The sequence below is a fragment of the Labrus bergylta genome, chromosome 17 (assembly GCF_963930695.1).
Source record: "Labrus bergylta chromosome 17, fLabBer1.1, whole genome shotgun sequence".
Lineage (NCBI taxonomy): Eukaryota > Metazoa > Chordata > Actinopteri > Labriformes > Labridae > Labrus > Labrus bergylta.
In genome coordinates this window covers 13,884,499-13,902,103 of record NC_089211.1, presented here as the reverse complement: position 1 = coordinate 13,902,103, position 17,605 = coordinate 13,884,499, and the positions used below count along the sequence as shown (strand labels likewise).

The 17,605-nt window shown below is 38.9% G+C and overlaps 1 protein-coding gene across 1 annotated transcript; it reads right to left on the bottom strand.

The window, feature by feature from the left end:
* Positions 1 to 700: 700 nt before the first annotated feature.
* On the bottom strand, positions 701 to 15,978 carry antxr1b (ANTXR cell adhesion molecule 1b). Its single transcript, XM_020629898.3, has 18 exons — positions 15,412 to 15,978; positions 13,350 to 13,421; positions 13,189 to 13,260; positions 13,013 to 13,094; positions 12,862 to 12,895; positions 12,511 to 12,590; positions 11,862 to 11,930; positions 11,680 to 11,760; positions 11,523 to 11,583; positions 11,267 to 11,365; positions 9,838 to 9,907; positions 9,566 to 9,644; positions 8,675 to 8,770; positions 8,539 to 8,580; positions 8,320 to 8,412; positions 5,121 to 5,282; positions 4,452 to 4,532; positions 701 to 2,886 (listed from the first exon to the last, which is right to left on the bottom strand). The coding sequence occupies exons 1-18, from the start codon at positions 15,585 to 15,587 to the stop codon at positions 2,512 to 2,514; spliced, it is 1,824 nt and encodes a 607-aa protein (XP_020485554.2). The 5' UTR covers positions 15,588 to 15,978; the 3' UTR covers positions 701 to 2,511.
* Between the last annotated feature and the right edge of the window lie 1,627 nt (positions 15,979 to 17,605).

The following is a 17,605-nucleotide window of genomic DNA, read 5'->3' as shown; positions in this document are numbered from 1 at the left end:
ATTCATCCATCCATTAATACAAGCAAATTCTAGCTGTTTGCACTTTTCCTACAGTGACAGCCAGGAAATCAGAGCACAGCAGCCCAGATGTGTTATTTTTCCAGCAGTTTTTTAGTTTTTCCATAAGCGTCTGGTGGTGCCCAAAGTATTTTCATACGTAGACATCTGGGTGCAAGAACCACATCAACTACAGCTCAACTTCTCTTGTCAAAGATATGAAACCAGTGACTCAGGAAAGACTGTCAAACTGTGTTTAATTCAGTCACTTTAGATCAGCCTTCTCATTCCTTTGATAACTAGCAAATCTTCAGTGTGACAGAGGATAGATCCTGTATCTGATGTGTCTTTAAACTTTGAATATACCTTAAAGAGAATACCTTCATCCAGATGCGTCTTAAATACATATAACGTGTTGTGATATTCAGTTTAAAGCCCTGGTCACACTTGGTATTAACGTGCCTGGACACTCTGTAGTACATTAACACCAAGGACACATTGAAGATTACACAAGATTCGATCACTAAGGCCACATAAGGAGGTAATCTGGGACACATCTGTCAACACTGGTCTGGCAGTGTGTACAACATGTGTCCTGTGCCACATTGAAGGACCACCCAGTAACCCTGTATCCATGACAACAATAACAACCACTGAGGTGAGTGGTCTGTTGGGAACACCAGTAACAAACACCAGTAACAGCTAAAAAGGAATTGAGCTTTTATTTGTGACTGTTCAAAATAGTTGACAAAAAATATACCACGACACAGGCCCAGTGTGCAACTTTCTGCTAACAATCTCAGAATGTGCAATTAGAAATCTGGCTTGATTTGTAGGTAAAGTCATTTGAGGATCACATATTATGCAAAAAAAACACTTTACCGTGTTTTTCGGACACTCTTGTCTTTCTACAAACTCCCCAATTGTGAGAAAAGTCCATCCTCTACATCTTTTGCCTGCTCCACTTTTCAGAAAATGTGTGCTCAAATAGGACGTTTAGAGATTTTCCCTTTGTGACATCACAGAGAGCAGTAAACCCCTCCCCCAGATGGTCAAACACAGCTGACCTGTGTTTAAAGCTACAGAGACAGTAGCAGCTTGTTCTTAGTTGGGCTGAAATAGAGGGGTTTATGGGCATGCTAAAATACAGGATCAGGGTGGATTTTTAGTGAGAAATGAGAAACAGACATGTTTTGGGGGCCTCAAAACCTTTTTAAACTTGTTGAAAAGGAGTATGTGTGACCTTTAAAGAGGACATATTATACCCCCTTTCCACCTTTTCAAACAGTCCCCTGTGGTCTAAATCTGTGCTGTGCTTTGGTCAAAATATAACATGAATCAAGCACCAGAGGAGGTTTGTGACTCTCTAAACCAGCTCTCTCAGAATGCTACGTTTTGGTGTGTGTGTCTCTTTAAATGCAATGAGCCCCCCCCCCTGAGTTTTTCCGGAAGACATCAATCCTCTGTAGCGAGATTAAAAAATGGCAGACCTGCACAAAAGTTTTGTTCTAGGCTGGGGGTGGAGTCCATGGGTGGAGATATCAAGGGAGGGGAGGGTATTTTTTTTAAATACCAGAATCCAGCTTGTGACATCACAAGCTGAGCAAATTTGAAACTGAGCATTTTTCTCGGTGTTGTTGCTTATGCAGCACTACAAACAAAGGACTGGATGGGTTTATTTCACATTTTGTGGGTCAGTAGACACTCAGGTTACCCAAATAATCTTCAAAAACACTGTAAAAGTGGATTTTTCATGATATGTCCCCTTTTAAGAGTGAAAGAAACAATTGTACAAACATTAGATCACCTGCTCTTCTTACCTTTAAATGTATATAGACACAATAGCGATATTGATCCTCTTGTACCTTTCATCAAAAAGACAAAAAGGAATTTTTTCCCAACATGTTGCACCAGTCCTTTAACTGTCATTCGTACTTTAGAAAACCAGGAAATGAAACTGTAATCTTCAAAGGAAATCAGACGTTGAATGCTGTATGTGTACATATATATCTCTGTGTTTAATGAATATTCATTCGCAAAATATACAAACTGGCAAAACACATGAGGGAGTGTGTCAGCCAAAGGGCTTTGTACCATTTAAACTGTGGATTAGATCAGAATGAAAGTTTTACATCAGGCAAACGCTAAAATGCAAGTTTATAAAACATATATTGGCACATCACAATGCTTTACCAATTGGTCTCAATTTGTTTGAGACAAGTGCATACATTGCTTGGCACCAATGTGATTTTAATCGTCAAAGCTGTGCTTGTTACACTATGAAATCATTATTTGGACTGAAAACAAGTCAAAGTTCAATGCAAATCATTTTTGAGGAAACAGACTTCCGTGTTGAAAGATTTGCTTTGCGGGTGTTGCTGCAGCCTCTAAAGGCAACACATTGAAGTCACTTTAATCCTTACTTTGCTCGGACATCAGTAAACAGACACAAAGTGAGAAAGTCTTTCATGTCTCCATCCTGAGTTTGAATCCTTCTACTTGGGCTTGGATTCATCAGTGGTCGTCCTGATTAGGACGCGGTGGAGGGCGTGACGGAGGAGGGGCTCTGCATGGAGCTGGACCCTGAGGTGGAGGCGGAAGGGTGCCAGTCGGTGATGGAGGTGCGTAGATCGGGCTCATGTTGGGGGGCAGTGATCTGTTCGGAGGGGGAGTGTACATGGGAGGGCTGGTGGAGGATGGGGGAGGAGTGGACGGCAGAGGGGGGAGTGTTGAGGTTGGCGAAGGCGGCAGATGGTAGAGGTTGCTGTCGTCTGATGGACGGCGCTGATAACAGTGGGGTAAGGTGTAGACAGGCGTGGAGGGGTGGTTGTAGATGGGGTAGCGGGGAGCAGGGTAGGATTTGGTTCGGGTGAAGGTTATGCACCGGCCCTGTGAAAAATAGAATATGGTAGTTTAGTGCAACATAACTCACCCCGGGTTGTTGTTGGGTTTTTCTTGCACCATTTCCCCCTCCCATTACAGATTACAAAACCTAGACTGAAGTCCTCTGATAACTGAGTGATACAAACATAAACGCATATAGAGTACACAGAAACTGAAATCAGATAGTTGGCATCGACCGGTTTTCATCAGACTGAATTCAAACACAAGAACACTGCATAAAATGTGTGACGGGGAAATATTTATTGGTAACACAGCTTTGATTGACTCTCTGTTAGCACGGCACTTTTGTGTTTTTAATAGCAAAAGTCTGTTTTGAACGAACTTTTTATTACCTGCATTGGATAGTGCTTTACCAATAAAGTATTATTTTTATTGTTATATCCATAGTGGCCAACAAGGAAAAATAACTGCAACGGCCCAAAAGATATATTAGTAAAAAAAAGCTGCAACTTCAGAGTTGATACCACATCAAAAATGTATCCAAAAGTCTAAAACAAATACAACAATGTGAACATGATGTGGATGCATTCTCTACATGAAAAAGAGAAAACAATTGAAGACAGCAAGTGGCTATAAATACAAAAACAATGCAAAATCAACAACACTTAAACCCATCAATTACATTTAAAAACCACCTGATGTATATCCACTCATCACAGCAGAAGTGTTCCATGCATTAAATGAGTGATACTGGAAACTGGATGTGATGATTCAAATGTAAAATATTGGAAAAACAAGATTTTGGCTATATGGGGGGGTGGCTTACTTGTTTTTGTTTGCAGCTGGTTTGCAGTTGCCTGTAGATATTTGACCTGGTATCACTTTTCTTTTCTGCTCTAAACCAGTTGTAACTTGTTGCAGCCGTATTATATATTATTGCTATTCTTGCAATATATTATGGTGTTGATCTTGCATTGACAGGCGTACTTGCCAATACTTCATAATGCATTCCAGGCTGAATAATAAGCGGCTTTTCAGATACTGGCATTGGTATCTGAACAACACCGGGGTTTTATGAGGCTTCTTTCATTGATTAACGATCTGTAAAGATCATAAACAACAGCTTGTTCCATAAAACTTCTAAACCTGCACATGCATTGGTAGGTTCAGAAGTTTACAGCTTTCAACAAATGCAAAGAGGAAATGCCTCTGTCAGTAAGAATTCCTGCGTGACCAGCCGCTCCGACTCTGCGAGCTCGAGCAGACAGGCAGCATCTTCGTCTAATGACTTCTGCAGACAAGAGCATTCCTCCAGACAATACTGAAGCTTTCACCTTTGTCTGCTCTCCATGCTTCACATCAGTTTCCTTGAAGTCATTTCTCTCAAGATTTAGAGTGGCTTTGATATTTGTGAAGTTCTTAAACTTCTGTCTGCCAAAGACTGACAAAGTTGCTTCATAATCTTATTAAATGCTTTTTTTATTTTTATTCATTTGTTCTCATATTCCAGCAATAAAAACCTGATGACGTTGGTTGTTTTTTTTTGCTCCCAAGAGGAAGTCATTATGTCACACTTTGTCATTTTTTAATTTCTGATATTTCTGTCTCACCTTGTCTCCAGGATGAGGTCGCATCACAGACACTCGGTTATAGCCTTTTCTCAGGAGTACACACAAAGCATCTAGTTTACCCTGTAGGAAAATGATTCAAGATGTTAGGACAAATACAAAATCATCCTGATTTCATTTAGAGTCCTATAATGAATTTTGTTAAGCACAGCAAGAAAGATCCTTTAAAAAAACAAAGATATTAAATGAGCAGGGTTTATTCTGACTTGGTTTGGATGAGAGACAACAAAGAGTGTATTTTGTTAGTAATAACAGACCCATAGTCAGGGGGTTAGCTCAGTTCATGTCTGGTTCTTATTACCATCGATCCAGCTGACGAATGTGTTCGGAAACTAATATTTATTAACTACTTCCTGGTAACAAGCCGTCATTCAAAACACTAAAAATGAAATATTTTGTAGCTTATCACAGTTGACACCATCGTCAGGAAGATGTTTAAATACCAGAGCTAGTTTCAAAACATCTGGAATACACATCATGCAGCATATAACACAAGTTAGACTTATGGGAAATACAAGTGATGACATAAGTGCATCCCTTTTACAACTGAACAAAGTGAAGAGAAATAAGAGAACTGTTTGAAATCGTTTCAACATACACAGAATTTAGAAACTCTTTCTGAATGATGAAGTGAATTAACTTAAAAAGCACCTTGATGGGAGAGTACCACTTCTGAGGGCTGATGGATTTGTGTGTGTGGTAGTAAGGCCGAGGATCATACTCGTACTCCTCTGAAGGCATCACAACGCGAGCGTTTTTAGCTTTTTCCAGTTTGGCTCCTTCTTCCGTTGAGCCCTTATCTCCCCATCGAACCTGAAATGAAAGAACAGCTTGTCAGCACTGTGCTGCAATGAGTGGCAAAGAGAGGCATTCATTTATTCATATTTGGTTACATTAGCTGCAGCTGTGTTAAAGGTTATTTCTAGCCATGTCAGCATTATTGCTCCAGCTTCGCTCTTCCTATAATGACCGGACTGAAATATCTCAAACTGTGTGCAAACCTTGTTTGTTCCCTGAGAGGAGGATCTGTAAAAACATTGGTGATTCGTCAACGTTCAAAGTGTTTTTACTATTACTAAATTCATATTCAAACATAAAAAAAATATATATATAAGTATATATATCATTAAATTCACACCACCTTTGTCTGCATTAATGCTTATGAAAAAAAGTTAGCATACCAGCACACTAACATGATGATGAATATGGTGAACGACTAATGTACTTTTAACAATTAGCTCAAAGTATATAGAGCCACACATAGCCTTTTGAGATAAGAAGATCATTTGATCACCTCAGCATGATGTTATGATCTGATTTGCGTTAACAATGTCAACTCCAGGAGAGCTAATTAAGTGTTTTTTAATTGTACAATCAGATGTTTGGAGCTTGTGTACAAATTGATTTTTAAAAAGGCCAAGTCCTCTGGAATCCAAGACAGAACAGAAGTCTCCTCTGAGTTCAACTGCCAAGTCAATTTATTTGACAAAGTTTCAGATAAGCAGAGTATCTGCTCAACCTCTGATGGATCATGAAGCAGTTTGTTTTGGTAACCTTTTAGCCTAAAGTTCATTAAGAGAACGGTTGCCTCAGATTGCTTGTCTTCTAAAAGATAAAGAATATTTCACCAAAGAAAAAACATTGTATTCGTTGCTTAATGATCCACTTCAATTACAAAAGTAAATGTCAAAAACAATCCATCACATCACAGAGAGAAACCAGCACTGTCAAAACAACCATGAAAGTTCATTACTCAGATTTACTCCCTTGCAGCTGCCACAGACGAGCCATGAAGGCTTTAACTTGGCAGAGAAGGCACTTAAATGAGCAGTGCATATTTTCCATTGCTCTGTTTGGAAGCTTCAAGGCTTTGAGCTCAGACTGAACTTAAGACTGAACCACCAGTCTGTATGAAGAGTATCACACAGAGAGGGGGACTTCTGTCTGCTTGAACTTCTTCCTCTGAGACAACAAACACATCTGATGCCTCTTTTAACTTGCAGATATCTCATTTCTGTTGTTTAACTCTTGAACCCTTTGTCTTTTTCTTTTTTTTTCTTTACAAAGATAAAGCCTCTGGGTGGGACCACTAACTTTTCGGGGCTTCCGGTGTAGCCAGCAGTTATAGCAAAAGAGAACCTCTAACAATGATTGTTAGCACACGAACTAGCAGCTTGAGAAGCAAGAATGGATTGTTTAGCTGAACTTGCAGGCAGATGTCTTTTTAAGAGATTTCAATTAAAATATTTGTTTAATGTCTGCTGATGGATTCTAGGATTTAGCATAATCCTGCCTGATGTTGTGCTCTCCACATAGACTGCTCTCCTTCATATAATCTCTGTCTCTATCTGCATAGAAATGCAGATATCTAGAGTGTATCAGGGTTATATTTCGCTTTTGGAAGGGTTCTGTTTTCTCTTTTCGGTTTTTGGTTAGAGTAGTACTTTCCACCAGGATGCCACTGGTTGCCTGCAGGAAAACAGTCCGCATTAAGAGCAAAAAAAAGGCTCAACGCCATCTGCAGAAATGTTATTCTGGAACCCGTCACAGTCATTTTATGAGAATTTTGCTTAATCGAATGTCTTTAAACAGATTTCTGCTTACAAGTGCAGCTAACTATCTACTCTCAGATGTTTGTTTCTCAACGTCAACTTCTTTTTGGCCTCTCATATTACCAGACTGTAAACAATGTCAACGCAGGAGAAAATAAATTAAGTCCAGAAGTCCTTCATTGCTATTTGTTCAGATGCTGTATTGTTGTCAAACGATAGCAAAAGTCCTCAGAGATTGTCAGGTAGGCCAATACCTGATTAAACGCTGGTGGCATAACTACTTTTTTTGCATTTTCATTCAAAATATGAGCGATGACCTCTTGTGAACCAGACAGCTGTTCTCAAAATGATGTACCCCAACGCTTTAATTACTGAATAGCCATCTTAATCTGCAAGAGACCTTTTGGTCTTTCTGTATGACTATGTCCTTCAATCTTCTTTTCATTAGAGATTATTCTTTAATTTTTACATTTCATGGGCAAATATCAAAGCTTTTGCCAATATTTCATTTTTTTAATCCCCATAAACAAATCATCCATGCATGACTTGTCTGCCAACAGTGTACACATCATTGACTCTGGGCCTGCAGAAAGTCCAAACTCTTGGCGTTCCTGAGCATTTGGTAGATTTGCTGTGCTTGTAGTTTACTGGCCAGTTGGCCTCATCTTAACTCTCACAGGCTCTACAAACTAACCGCCACAACAAAGTGACTCAGGCTCTTCCAGGATGGACTTGCATACTCATCTCTTTTTAAGGAGTGAGTCGCTTCCAGCTTCACTTTGTTTTCCGGCAGTACTTGTGTTTGATCTCGCTCCCATTTTTTTAACAATTCCAGAAAAAAAAAAAAGCTGAGCACTGGATTCAAGGACGCCACGTGTTTTGGTTTTGTGAACAGTATGAACACTGGAATTATACAATATACCAATGTTTCAGTACTATAAGATAATAAATGGACTTGAGCTTGTTTAGAGCTTTTCTAGTCTTCTGACTACTCAAAGTGCTTTTACACCACAGGTCACACCTACACATTCACACACTGACCTTAGAGGCTGCTATGTAAAGTGTCCACCAGAAGTAACTCATCCCATTCATATGCATGCATATGCCGCCGCCAAAGCAGCGGGAGCAACTTGGGGTTAAGTGTCTTGCCCAAGCACACATAGGACATGTTGCTGAAGGAGCTTGGGATCGAACCCTCAACCTTCCAGTTGAGAGACAACTGACTCTTTCAACTGAGCCACAGCCGCCCCACATTATATTCAATGAAATCATAGCTGGTCATCATGCTCTCTTTCTACCTCCATTCTCTTGATTCCTCCAACTCCACGTCCTCCGTAGTACGAAGCATCAACAGTTGGCCAACGCTTCTTGGGAAAACCATCCTCATCATCCTTAAGAAGAAAAAAAAAAAGTATTCATGCTTACAAGACAAAATCAACAAGAAGAAAATGTAGAAGAAAAATAAATGTGTTGATATTAACAATCGAGGTGAAGATGACTTGGTGAAGAACACTTACAGAGATGTCCTCCATGACTGGAGGGGGCGGCTCATGAATGACCTGCAAACAGAAAAAAAGCAATAGCATTTTTCATTGCATAACTTTTGTCATTGTGTGCTCTTCCCTATGAGATGATTCAAGATTGCTGTCATACCACGGTGCAACAAAGAGGCCAGAACCACCAAAGCAGAGCGATGGTGAGCAGGAGCAGCAGGATGAGCAGAGCTATGGCCACAAATTTCCCATCGGACTACGGGAGGAATCAGAGAAGGAGCACAGGCAGGGTGAGCTGTTATGAATATTACTGTATATGACTTCTGTCATGGCAAAATGTGCATTAACAACAAGAACAAAAACACCACATGAACACAAAATAACACCACAATTTGGACCAAGCGAGCACGCTAAATTCTTTAAGGTATAATGCACAACATACTTTAACCTCCTGCTGCCTTATGAAAACATAGTTTGTGAATGTCTAAATTATTGCTACAGAAATCTCTATATAATGTATTTTAGAGAATCCGTCAGCATTGAGATTGCCTCTGTCATGTCTTGAAGAGTATCTGCTAAGGTGAGAAACAGTCTCAGAGGAGAATGTGAATGACTTTGAATTTTTGCGACGTGTTGATAGAGTCAAGGTCACTAAAGGAACGCAGCAAAGTGAAGCAGCCGACCGAGCTGCTGCAGCTGCTGCAGGCGTGTGTGTCCTTAAAGTTTTCTTCAGAGAAGAATAAAATAAACAGATGCTGCACACAAGATACAGATCCAATAATGACAAATGTTTCTGTAATGCTAAGAATCTTTCGGACCCTCAGTTCATGTGAGAGAGGTTGGTCAAGAAGCAAATCCTTTAAACCAATCATGTAAAGACAGAAGTTCACACAAAAAAATACATAAAGTAATCATACCAGAAAAAAAATAATGAATGCTACAAAAATGAGCCATCACCAAACTTTACAGACATGCTAAAAAAAACCTAAATAAAAGCCTCAGACTTCAAGAATGCTGCTTTCCATGGCCATCTTGTTTTGATTGTACTTACACAGGTGACAGCAGTAATGGTGACGGAGCTTGATATGAAGCTGAGGCCGTTATTCATGCTGACGTGGAGAGTGGCAGTCCTGTAAGAAATGATACGACTTGATAAGAGCGCTTCAGTTTTTTGGTTGTGAATACCAGAAACATATTTCCTTTCCTTTTTAAGTTCATTAAACACAATGCAAAGATCACAAGTTGTACATACAGAATGTAGATACTTTAAAATTGTTTAGATCTTCAAACAGAGATCTCTGTGAGAGTAACAGCAACACTCACGTTCCCTCTTTTTCCAGAACAGGAGCTGGGCACAAAAGGTAAACATCTCTGACCACCAGAGGTCTTTTCACTGTGGAAACAGGATCAACATGCACATTTATCTTATGAAGTGCTGTAATTATGCGATTTCAGATAATGCTGAAGGTTGGTTGTTGAGTTATTCCACCAGTCCTGAAAGGAAATAAAAGCGTCCAAATATCTTTTTCATTATTAAATTCCTGGACTTCCTCTCCTTATGGAAAATGAAGCAAATGAGGAGGGAATGTGGTTTATTTAGCCTGGCTGAGCGAGTGTCTCCAGTTTATGCAAAGACAGTGTTGGTCCCTGATGAGATCCACAGTCCCCTCCAGACATCTGAGAGGCGTTGAGCGTTAAAGCAGCTGATTCTGAGCGGGGCTAGATGCTGCTGATGGTTTTTTGGGAGGACGGGGAGTTAAATCACTGTGAGCCACAAAGAGCTGCTCTCCCCCACCCCATTATTCACCGCCAAACCAAACTTGGCAAAGTGACGGAAACGGCTGCTGAGGGAAATACCAAAAGCTGCTGCTTTTCTATTCGGTCTAATAATAGTTAGAAACTTTTTATGTCATTTTTTGGTTTCACACGCCTACACATTTTTTGTCTTGAGCATTTTATTCCATGGTGTGGACAATCGAGGATCAAACATTTGCTCAAAACACACATTTACATTTGTCTATTAGCATAAAAATTGTGAATTTCACCTACCCTACCTCACTGTTTCTAAGTTGTATTTACCTTAAGAATTACATAATGAAAAGTACAAGTATGACTTTCCCTCTGTCCTTTTGTCCTCATCCTCTATCAAAACAATTCATCTGAAGTCATGAGTTTGATGAACTGATTAATGCAAGTCCAATATTCTCTGTTCTTTTAGCACAGATTAGTTAAGTTTAGTTTATTAGTTTATTAGAATCAGGTACAGTGTACAAAAAAACCATTAGTCTCAGAGGAGAAGAGATGCTTTGTACCAGATTTAGCTAACTAGCTAATTTCCATCTGTTGTCCCTGCTTTGGTCTCAAAAAACTCCGGCGAGAACTCTTTAACTGCTTAATGCCTCACAATCTTCACCGACTAGATGCTTTCTTTGTGCAACTGTTATTTATTACTACAAGAGAAGCAACAAGAGCAACAAAACCAAAACAACCGGCTGAAAGATCCTAAAATGAAATAGAGCTGTAGAGCTGAGTAGAACTGGAAAGTTTGGAAACTCCTTTTAAAGTGCACATTGACATATAGGTCTTATAAAACTATAATACAGCTTTAAAGTGACAAAAAAACACCTTAAAGCATATTTTACAAAATAGACTTTTTAATTGTATTTCAATGTATATCTGTCTGTAGAGAAAAGTAAAATATATTAACACAGAACTCTGGTTTTTGAATGCATGCTTTGGGTGTTATTCTTACTCAGAGTCACAGTGTCATTGATGCGAAAGCTACAGAGAACCTTCTGAACATCTCGGGCGTGATAGAAACCATTTCCTCTGACAACCACCTGAAAGGATTCTGAAGAAGATAAAAAACAATAAGTGAACATTGAAATCCCTTTTTCTTGTAATAAGAACATGCATTGTTTTTTTAGTTTTTTTTATCTTGTAGTTTAAAGAATGTTTTAATATAGTATACAGCACAATATTTCCACGGTTTCTTTGCTTCTCTTTACCTCCTTCACAGATGCTGGAGGGCTCCACAGCCAAGATCTCGATGCATGATCTCTTCAGGATCTGAATTGATATAATCAATTTGAATTAAAGACACACTTGATTCAATCAAAATATGAATTCTGTGATATCTAGGTGTCATGCATGTGTCTGTCATACCGAGTCGATGACCCCCTGCAGCGCCTGAAATCCGTCATTCACGGGAAACACATGGTCCTTACTGTCGGCTATTGTTGAAAGCTGTCAAGAAACATCACACAATGAGTTTATTCTTTCATTGTGTGTATGGTTATTTCATCATCTACTGGTTTGTTGGATAACTAAACGGTGGATTGGTTTACCTGGGTTTCATTGAAGTCTTTAACTCCCACACAGTACACTGTGGCCCCGAGCTGTCTGGCTCTGCCGGCCTGCGTTTAACACAAGGCAAAACAAACAATGAAAAAGCTTTAATGAAATGATGACTGCGCACCGGGAGGCTGTATTCTGGACAAACATTTTAAACTTCTTCAGCTGTGCCCATGTCTTGTTCTGTGATGTTGCTGCAACATTTTGCCCTCGACAGTTGCTGAAACGTCACAGAATGTTTTGTGTCCAATCACAACAAGCCCAAAATGTTTGAACCCAAAGAGTGCAATGACGCAAAGCCTTCCTGTTTCAAGTTATCCAGTTTCTATTCAAATGTCAAGTTCCCTTATTTTATATTATTTTCAAGCACAGTATGGTAAAGGACACAACAAGCATTTTTTAGTATTATTTATTTACCTTTTTTTTTTTGTCAGGGACAATACATTTAGACATTGTTACAGCTCATTAAAGTGCAGCCGTTGCAATGTATAGAGGACGTCTAGCCATAATCTGCAGTCCTTGTCCCCGGTTAGGCATCACTACATGATGCATTGTTTTTCCAGCTTTGGAAAGATTTTGAGTTTTGACTCATTAAAAGTAACTTACTATCATGTTATTAAACAGTTCACAACTCTACGTCACCTCTCTTTGTGCCATGTCAAACTGATTTTCTCTCAGTTCCCCGTCCGTCAGAGCGATGATAACACTTGCTGTCCGGTAACCTGAAAGTCAGAGTCAGATTGGAAAAAGCTGATAAAAGTAGAGACAAGTTCCCTTTCATCCATTTGAATTTCCCTCGGGATCAATAAAGTATCTATCTATTAAAATCACAAAAAACCTTTTTTAATATAAAGTCAAAATCCACGTCCTACTTTGAAAAACATGTGAATGATTTTTCCACATGTTAGAGTGAGTTATGATGAATGGACAAAGAATACATCCCGAAAAAAAACACAAATGATTAGGTGTTAAAATGGAAAACGATCTACTCACCGTCTCCAGTGGCGTAGTAAATTTGCTCGCTGGCCTGAAACAGAAGATTTTAGAAGTCATACATTAAAAAAGGGCCTCATTATCGAGCGTTAAAATGCCATGCTGTTGCATAAGCAGGATCAGTTTCTCATTGATTTAACAGACGGCTTACTCTTTTTAAACCTTTGTCCATGTAAGTGTCTCCACCCGGCTGCACCCTACTGAGCTCCTCCAGTTTGGCTCGGATCTGCTCTCTGATCATTAAAGGACATCAGAGTTTAGAAATGAGATAGCACATATATTATCTTCAACTAAACAATCAAAAACAAAGTCAAAAGGCATTTTTACCTGTTTTCTGTTAGTGCCATTAAAGTCCTTCCTTCTGTGGAAAAAACTATAAAAGACATCCGCAGCTGAGGGCTAAAAAAAAAAAAAAAACAGAAGAAAAAGAGTGTCAGGTTTCACACTCTATTGTTTTTTTCATCTGACTTTTTTCTTTGTGGACCCACCTGATAAACTTGTGAGCAAGGTGATCAACAAAGTAATAAATCTCATTCCAGTAATGCTGTACACTGCCAGACCTGGAGGAAGATTCAAGACAAACACAATAAATGAACATGCTGTTCAATGAAAATTGAAACAAACAATGAATCAAAACAATGAATAAAGTCGAATGATTTAGAATTGTATTTTCATGCAGTTTATGCAAAAACAAACCCAATGGATCTGAAGTCTTTTTCACATCCTCAAAATACGTAAGATACAAGAAAAAAAGAGGGAAAGCCCCTTTAATGCTTCAATTGCTGTTTTTAAGGATTTTATTACAGAGTAATTATGGATGCATGAATTATTTTTATTATCAATAAATCCTTTTGATCTATAAAATAAGTACCAATAACCCAAATTGAAATTTTTCAAGTGCTTCACAACATTTAAAATAAACACAAAGCCCTGTTTACAACCATAGAAGACACAAACACCCAGAGCATGTTTACATTTGGCAGGAAGAACAGACTATTTATATTCTGTTTTTCTCTCATCATAAATCACAGCCTTTCATTCTTAACAAAATAACCAGATGTTAATCTTTGCTCCACTGTCATAAGACATTAAATAAAATATTAGAGTCTGATTAATAGCTTTCAAATGTAGCCTTTGATTACAATCACAATAGATACCAAAATAAAAGCTTTTGGTATCTAAAGGATTACATACAAATACATGCATATGAAACTGTTTTGTTGCTGTAAACATGCGATACACTGTCTACTCGACATCGTGAAACTACATGATGAGTGATTGAGTTTACGTCTGTGTGTTCTTCTGATTGCTATTGCTTAATGTTTTCATCTATGTGGTTGCGTTGCTCTCATTAAAATGCCAAACAAACACAGTGGTGCCATGTTTTGCAAACAAGTGCCGACTTAATCAAATAATTGTTATTATGATGTCAATTTAAAAGAACAAGTCCATCATTTCTGAGAACTTTGAGGCAAATACGCTCAACCTGCGCCGCCTCTTTCATGCTGTCTCTGTCTCTCTTCCTCACACTCCCTCATGTTTTCGTTTATCCCGTGATGTGAGCCTCAGCGCGCACACACACACACACACACACACACACACACACATACACACACACACAGCCAGGATCTGGGGATCTTTGGAACATCTGGCTCTAATGGAGAAAGGGTTCTGCAGAGTGGAGCACAGAGCTGAAGCTGGGACTATAGTTGAGAGCTCCTGTCAGCAAGACGTGGCCACAGTTTGACAACAGAAATCCCTGCTGAGTGCTTTATCATTTCAGTGAATGCAACACATCCATCATAGTGGAAACACACTATCTGTCCAGTCTGACCATGAAACAAAAACACGTCTTGGTCTTGATATGAACTGCTCAGAAGCTTTACGTTAACTTCCTGACATGTTAATGGACGATGTAATGTAACCCTTCTGTCTGTGCTCACAGGACATTCAAATAATAAGAGGCTGTTGCTGTGTTTGGCTATTAAGAAAACAACATATTGCAAATAGAGATGAGGCAATAAACCAATTTATTAACAATACGTTTATATGTTTCTAAGATTAGTTGAGAAGTTTAGATTTTTCCACCAGGATTTGAATTTCTCTCTTTTATATCATTGTCAACTTAAAGTTTTGGGTTTTGAACTGTTGGTCTGTATATCTGCGCCGGGCATTTTTACCTATATGTAAATGGGTAAAGCAAGAAAACAATCATCAATAATTCAAGTGGTTTATTCTTCAGTTTCAGATTTTTTGCTGTTGTATTCTATAAATGCAAAAGCTAATGGGGATTTAAATAAAAAACAAACAAACAAAACATGCCTCCATACTGTAAGCAGAAAGACAAAAAAAGAAAACAATACACATAACAATACAGAAATGGTTAGCTATCATCCAGTAGCACATATTTTTCATCCAAGTAGCAGCCCATTAATTACTGTGGAAATTACCTTTAATGATGTTTGCACCTGTGTTTTCAAAACAAGCTTACATGAGTCATGCATTGAACTTTTGAAATGGTTTCTGTGTTCTAATAAAAGTTGTACTCACTTGTCCAAAACAAAGAAAAGGTCAAATCCTCCGTAGCAGGACGACCCTGCCTCCCTCCTGTCATGGATCTGTCCAGCGCTGCCGGCCACCAGGACCATGACCAGCATGCCCAGCTCCACACCGAGCAGGACCTGCCTGCAGCACTGGGACATCACAACAAGTGTAAGAGAAAGCATCAGCACAACTAGAGAAAAAGTTTAAAACTCTCAATTTGGAGAGTTCTGTCTGCTTTCCCTCTCACAGCATACTGGTATCCTCAGCCATGCTGTGCAGAGTGATCTTTGAGGTTCCTCTTTGGATTAGTATTCCATCTCCTCAGCAGCAGATGTGTGCTGGCAAAAAAGGACTGAAGCTGGACTGAGTCTCCCTTTACCACTTTCTCTCTCTCTCTCTCCACACTTAATCATCTCAGCACACCGTGCCATGAGATCACATCAAACACTGCAAGAAAAAGTCTTGGAGAATGATTTTCTGTTTCTTTCTTTTGTCCGCAGAGCTTTGTTGTACCCCATGCTTTTTTTTTCTTCTTTAACTTTTCTGCAGGTTTAGTTGAGTCTACACCTTACCCGTTAGTGCCACTTAGTGGCAACACATGCACCATGCATGTTCTGCAGTTTCTCTGCACTCAGCAGCTTTTTAACATGGTGAAAAAATACATGGGTTATTTCTACTTAATAAACGCTTGTTTGTTTGCTTTTTACAGGTGGATTATGAAGAAGGAAGGAAGGAAGATATCATTTACATCATAGATAAGTCTAAGACTAAGAGGTGATTATTTTTTTTTGAGAGCCAGGTTGGCTGTTTACCTTTGCCTCCAATGTTTATACTAATAGGTAAATCGTCTTCTGGTCTATAAGCTATATTTACCAAATTGTTGGACTATTTTGTGCTCCTCCTTTTAGTTTTTCTACATTAGGAGTTACTGACATTTCAGAACTGCATGATTTAAAGTTCAACATTAATTTGTTTCAAAAGTTATTTGGCATAAAGACAGTTACTGTCCTCACTCTCATGCTTTCTTCATTTTTCCATCTTTGGGAAATGTTTTGCTCACCTCACCAGCAGGTTCAGGGATTCTCCTTCCCTAACACTTTCCTTACACCAGGTTCCTTCTTTGCTCCCAGCTACTTATGTCTAGATAGTTTTTATATCTGTTCTTGCCAGAATGTAGTTATATATGTTTGTAAGCTGATGTGGTGTTTAAGCCATTTACAGATTCCTGTTTAGAGAACTGAATAAGTTAATGAGTGTGTGCCGACATCACTACTGATTTGTACTGATATGTGTTTAAACAGAAATAATACCACCAATGAGCTGTTGAAGCAAGACACATGTTTAACAACTTTTTTAACAGTTCACAAGAACATATGTATGATGTGCTACTTGTAAATGTATTCAACTGATGCCAAAAGTTAAATGAAATAAATCATTCACTCGTATGTGTCCTTTAAATAAGAGGCCATAGCCAAGAGACAGATAGCTTAGCATAGCATTAACACGGAAAACAACTGGCTGGCTGTATTTAGAGGCTAAAACTTGGTTGTTCTTCATATTGTACCAATACAGTAAAGCGTTACATATTATTGTAGGCTTGGATACCTTCAGACAGAACAATGCTAGCTCAATTTTTTTCTAAGCTTACTATCTGCTAGTGGTGGTTTCATAATTCAATGTCAGGGCCGAGAGTTGTGTCCATTTTGTTATCTTACCCACAGCCAAACTTGGAACACGTTGGTTTTGTAGTAGCCTATACTACATTTCTTCCCAGATATAGCCTACTTGTCTGGGAAGAAAGGTCAACTTTTGGGGGCCTCAGTTGTAGCTAGCGGTTAGCCATACAGGACTTCCAGTCAAGACTCCCATTTCCCATGTTGCTGTTCACTGTCAGACTTACAATGTGAGAGGAGAAAATTGAGCTTGCGTTAAGACAAGATGTGAAAGAGCAGTCTGTTAGCAGTACTCGCATGCAGATACCTACTGATAGAAATTATTCAATGCTTAATGTTTGTCACATGATCATGATCTCTTCTCATCAGTTTTACTGCAAGAGCCCGCCAAAAACATGGACTCAAACATATACCATGAATACTTCCAACATCACGTTACATTCTTACGTTCTTTACTCATATACAGAGTCGTGCCATAAGTAGGCTATGGATTCACTCAGTACAAAACAATTGTTTCAAACAAGCTC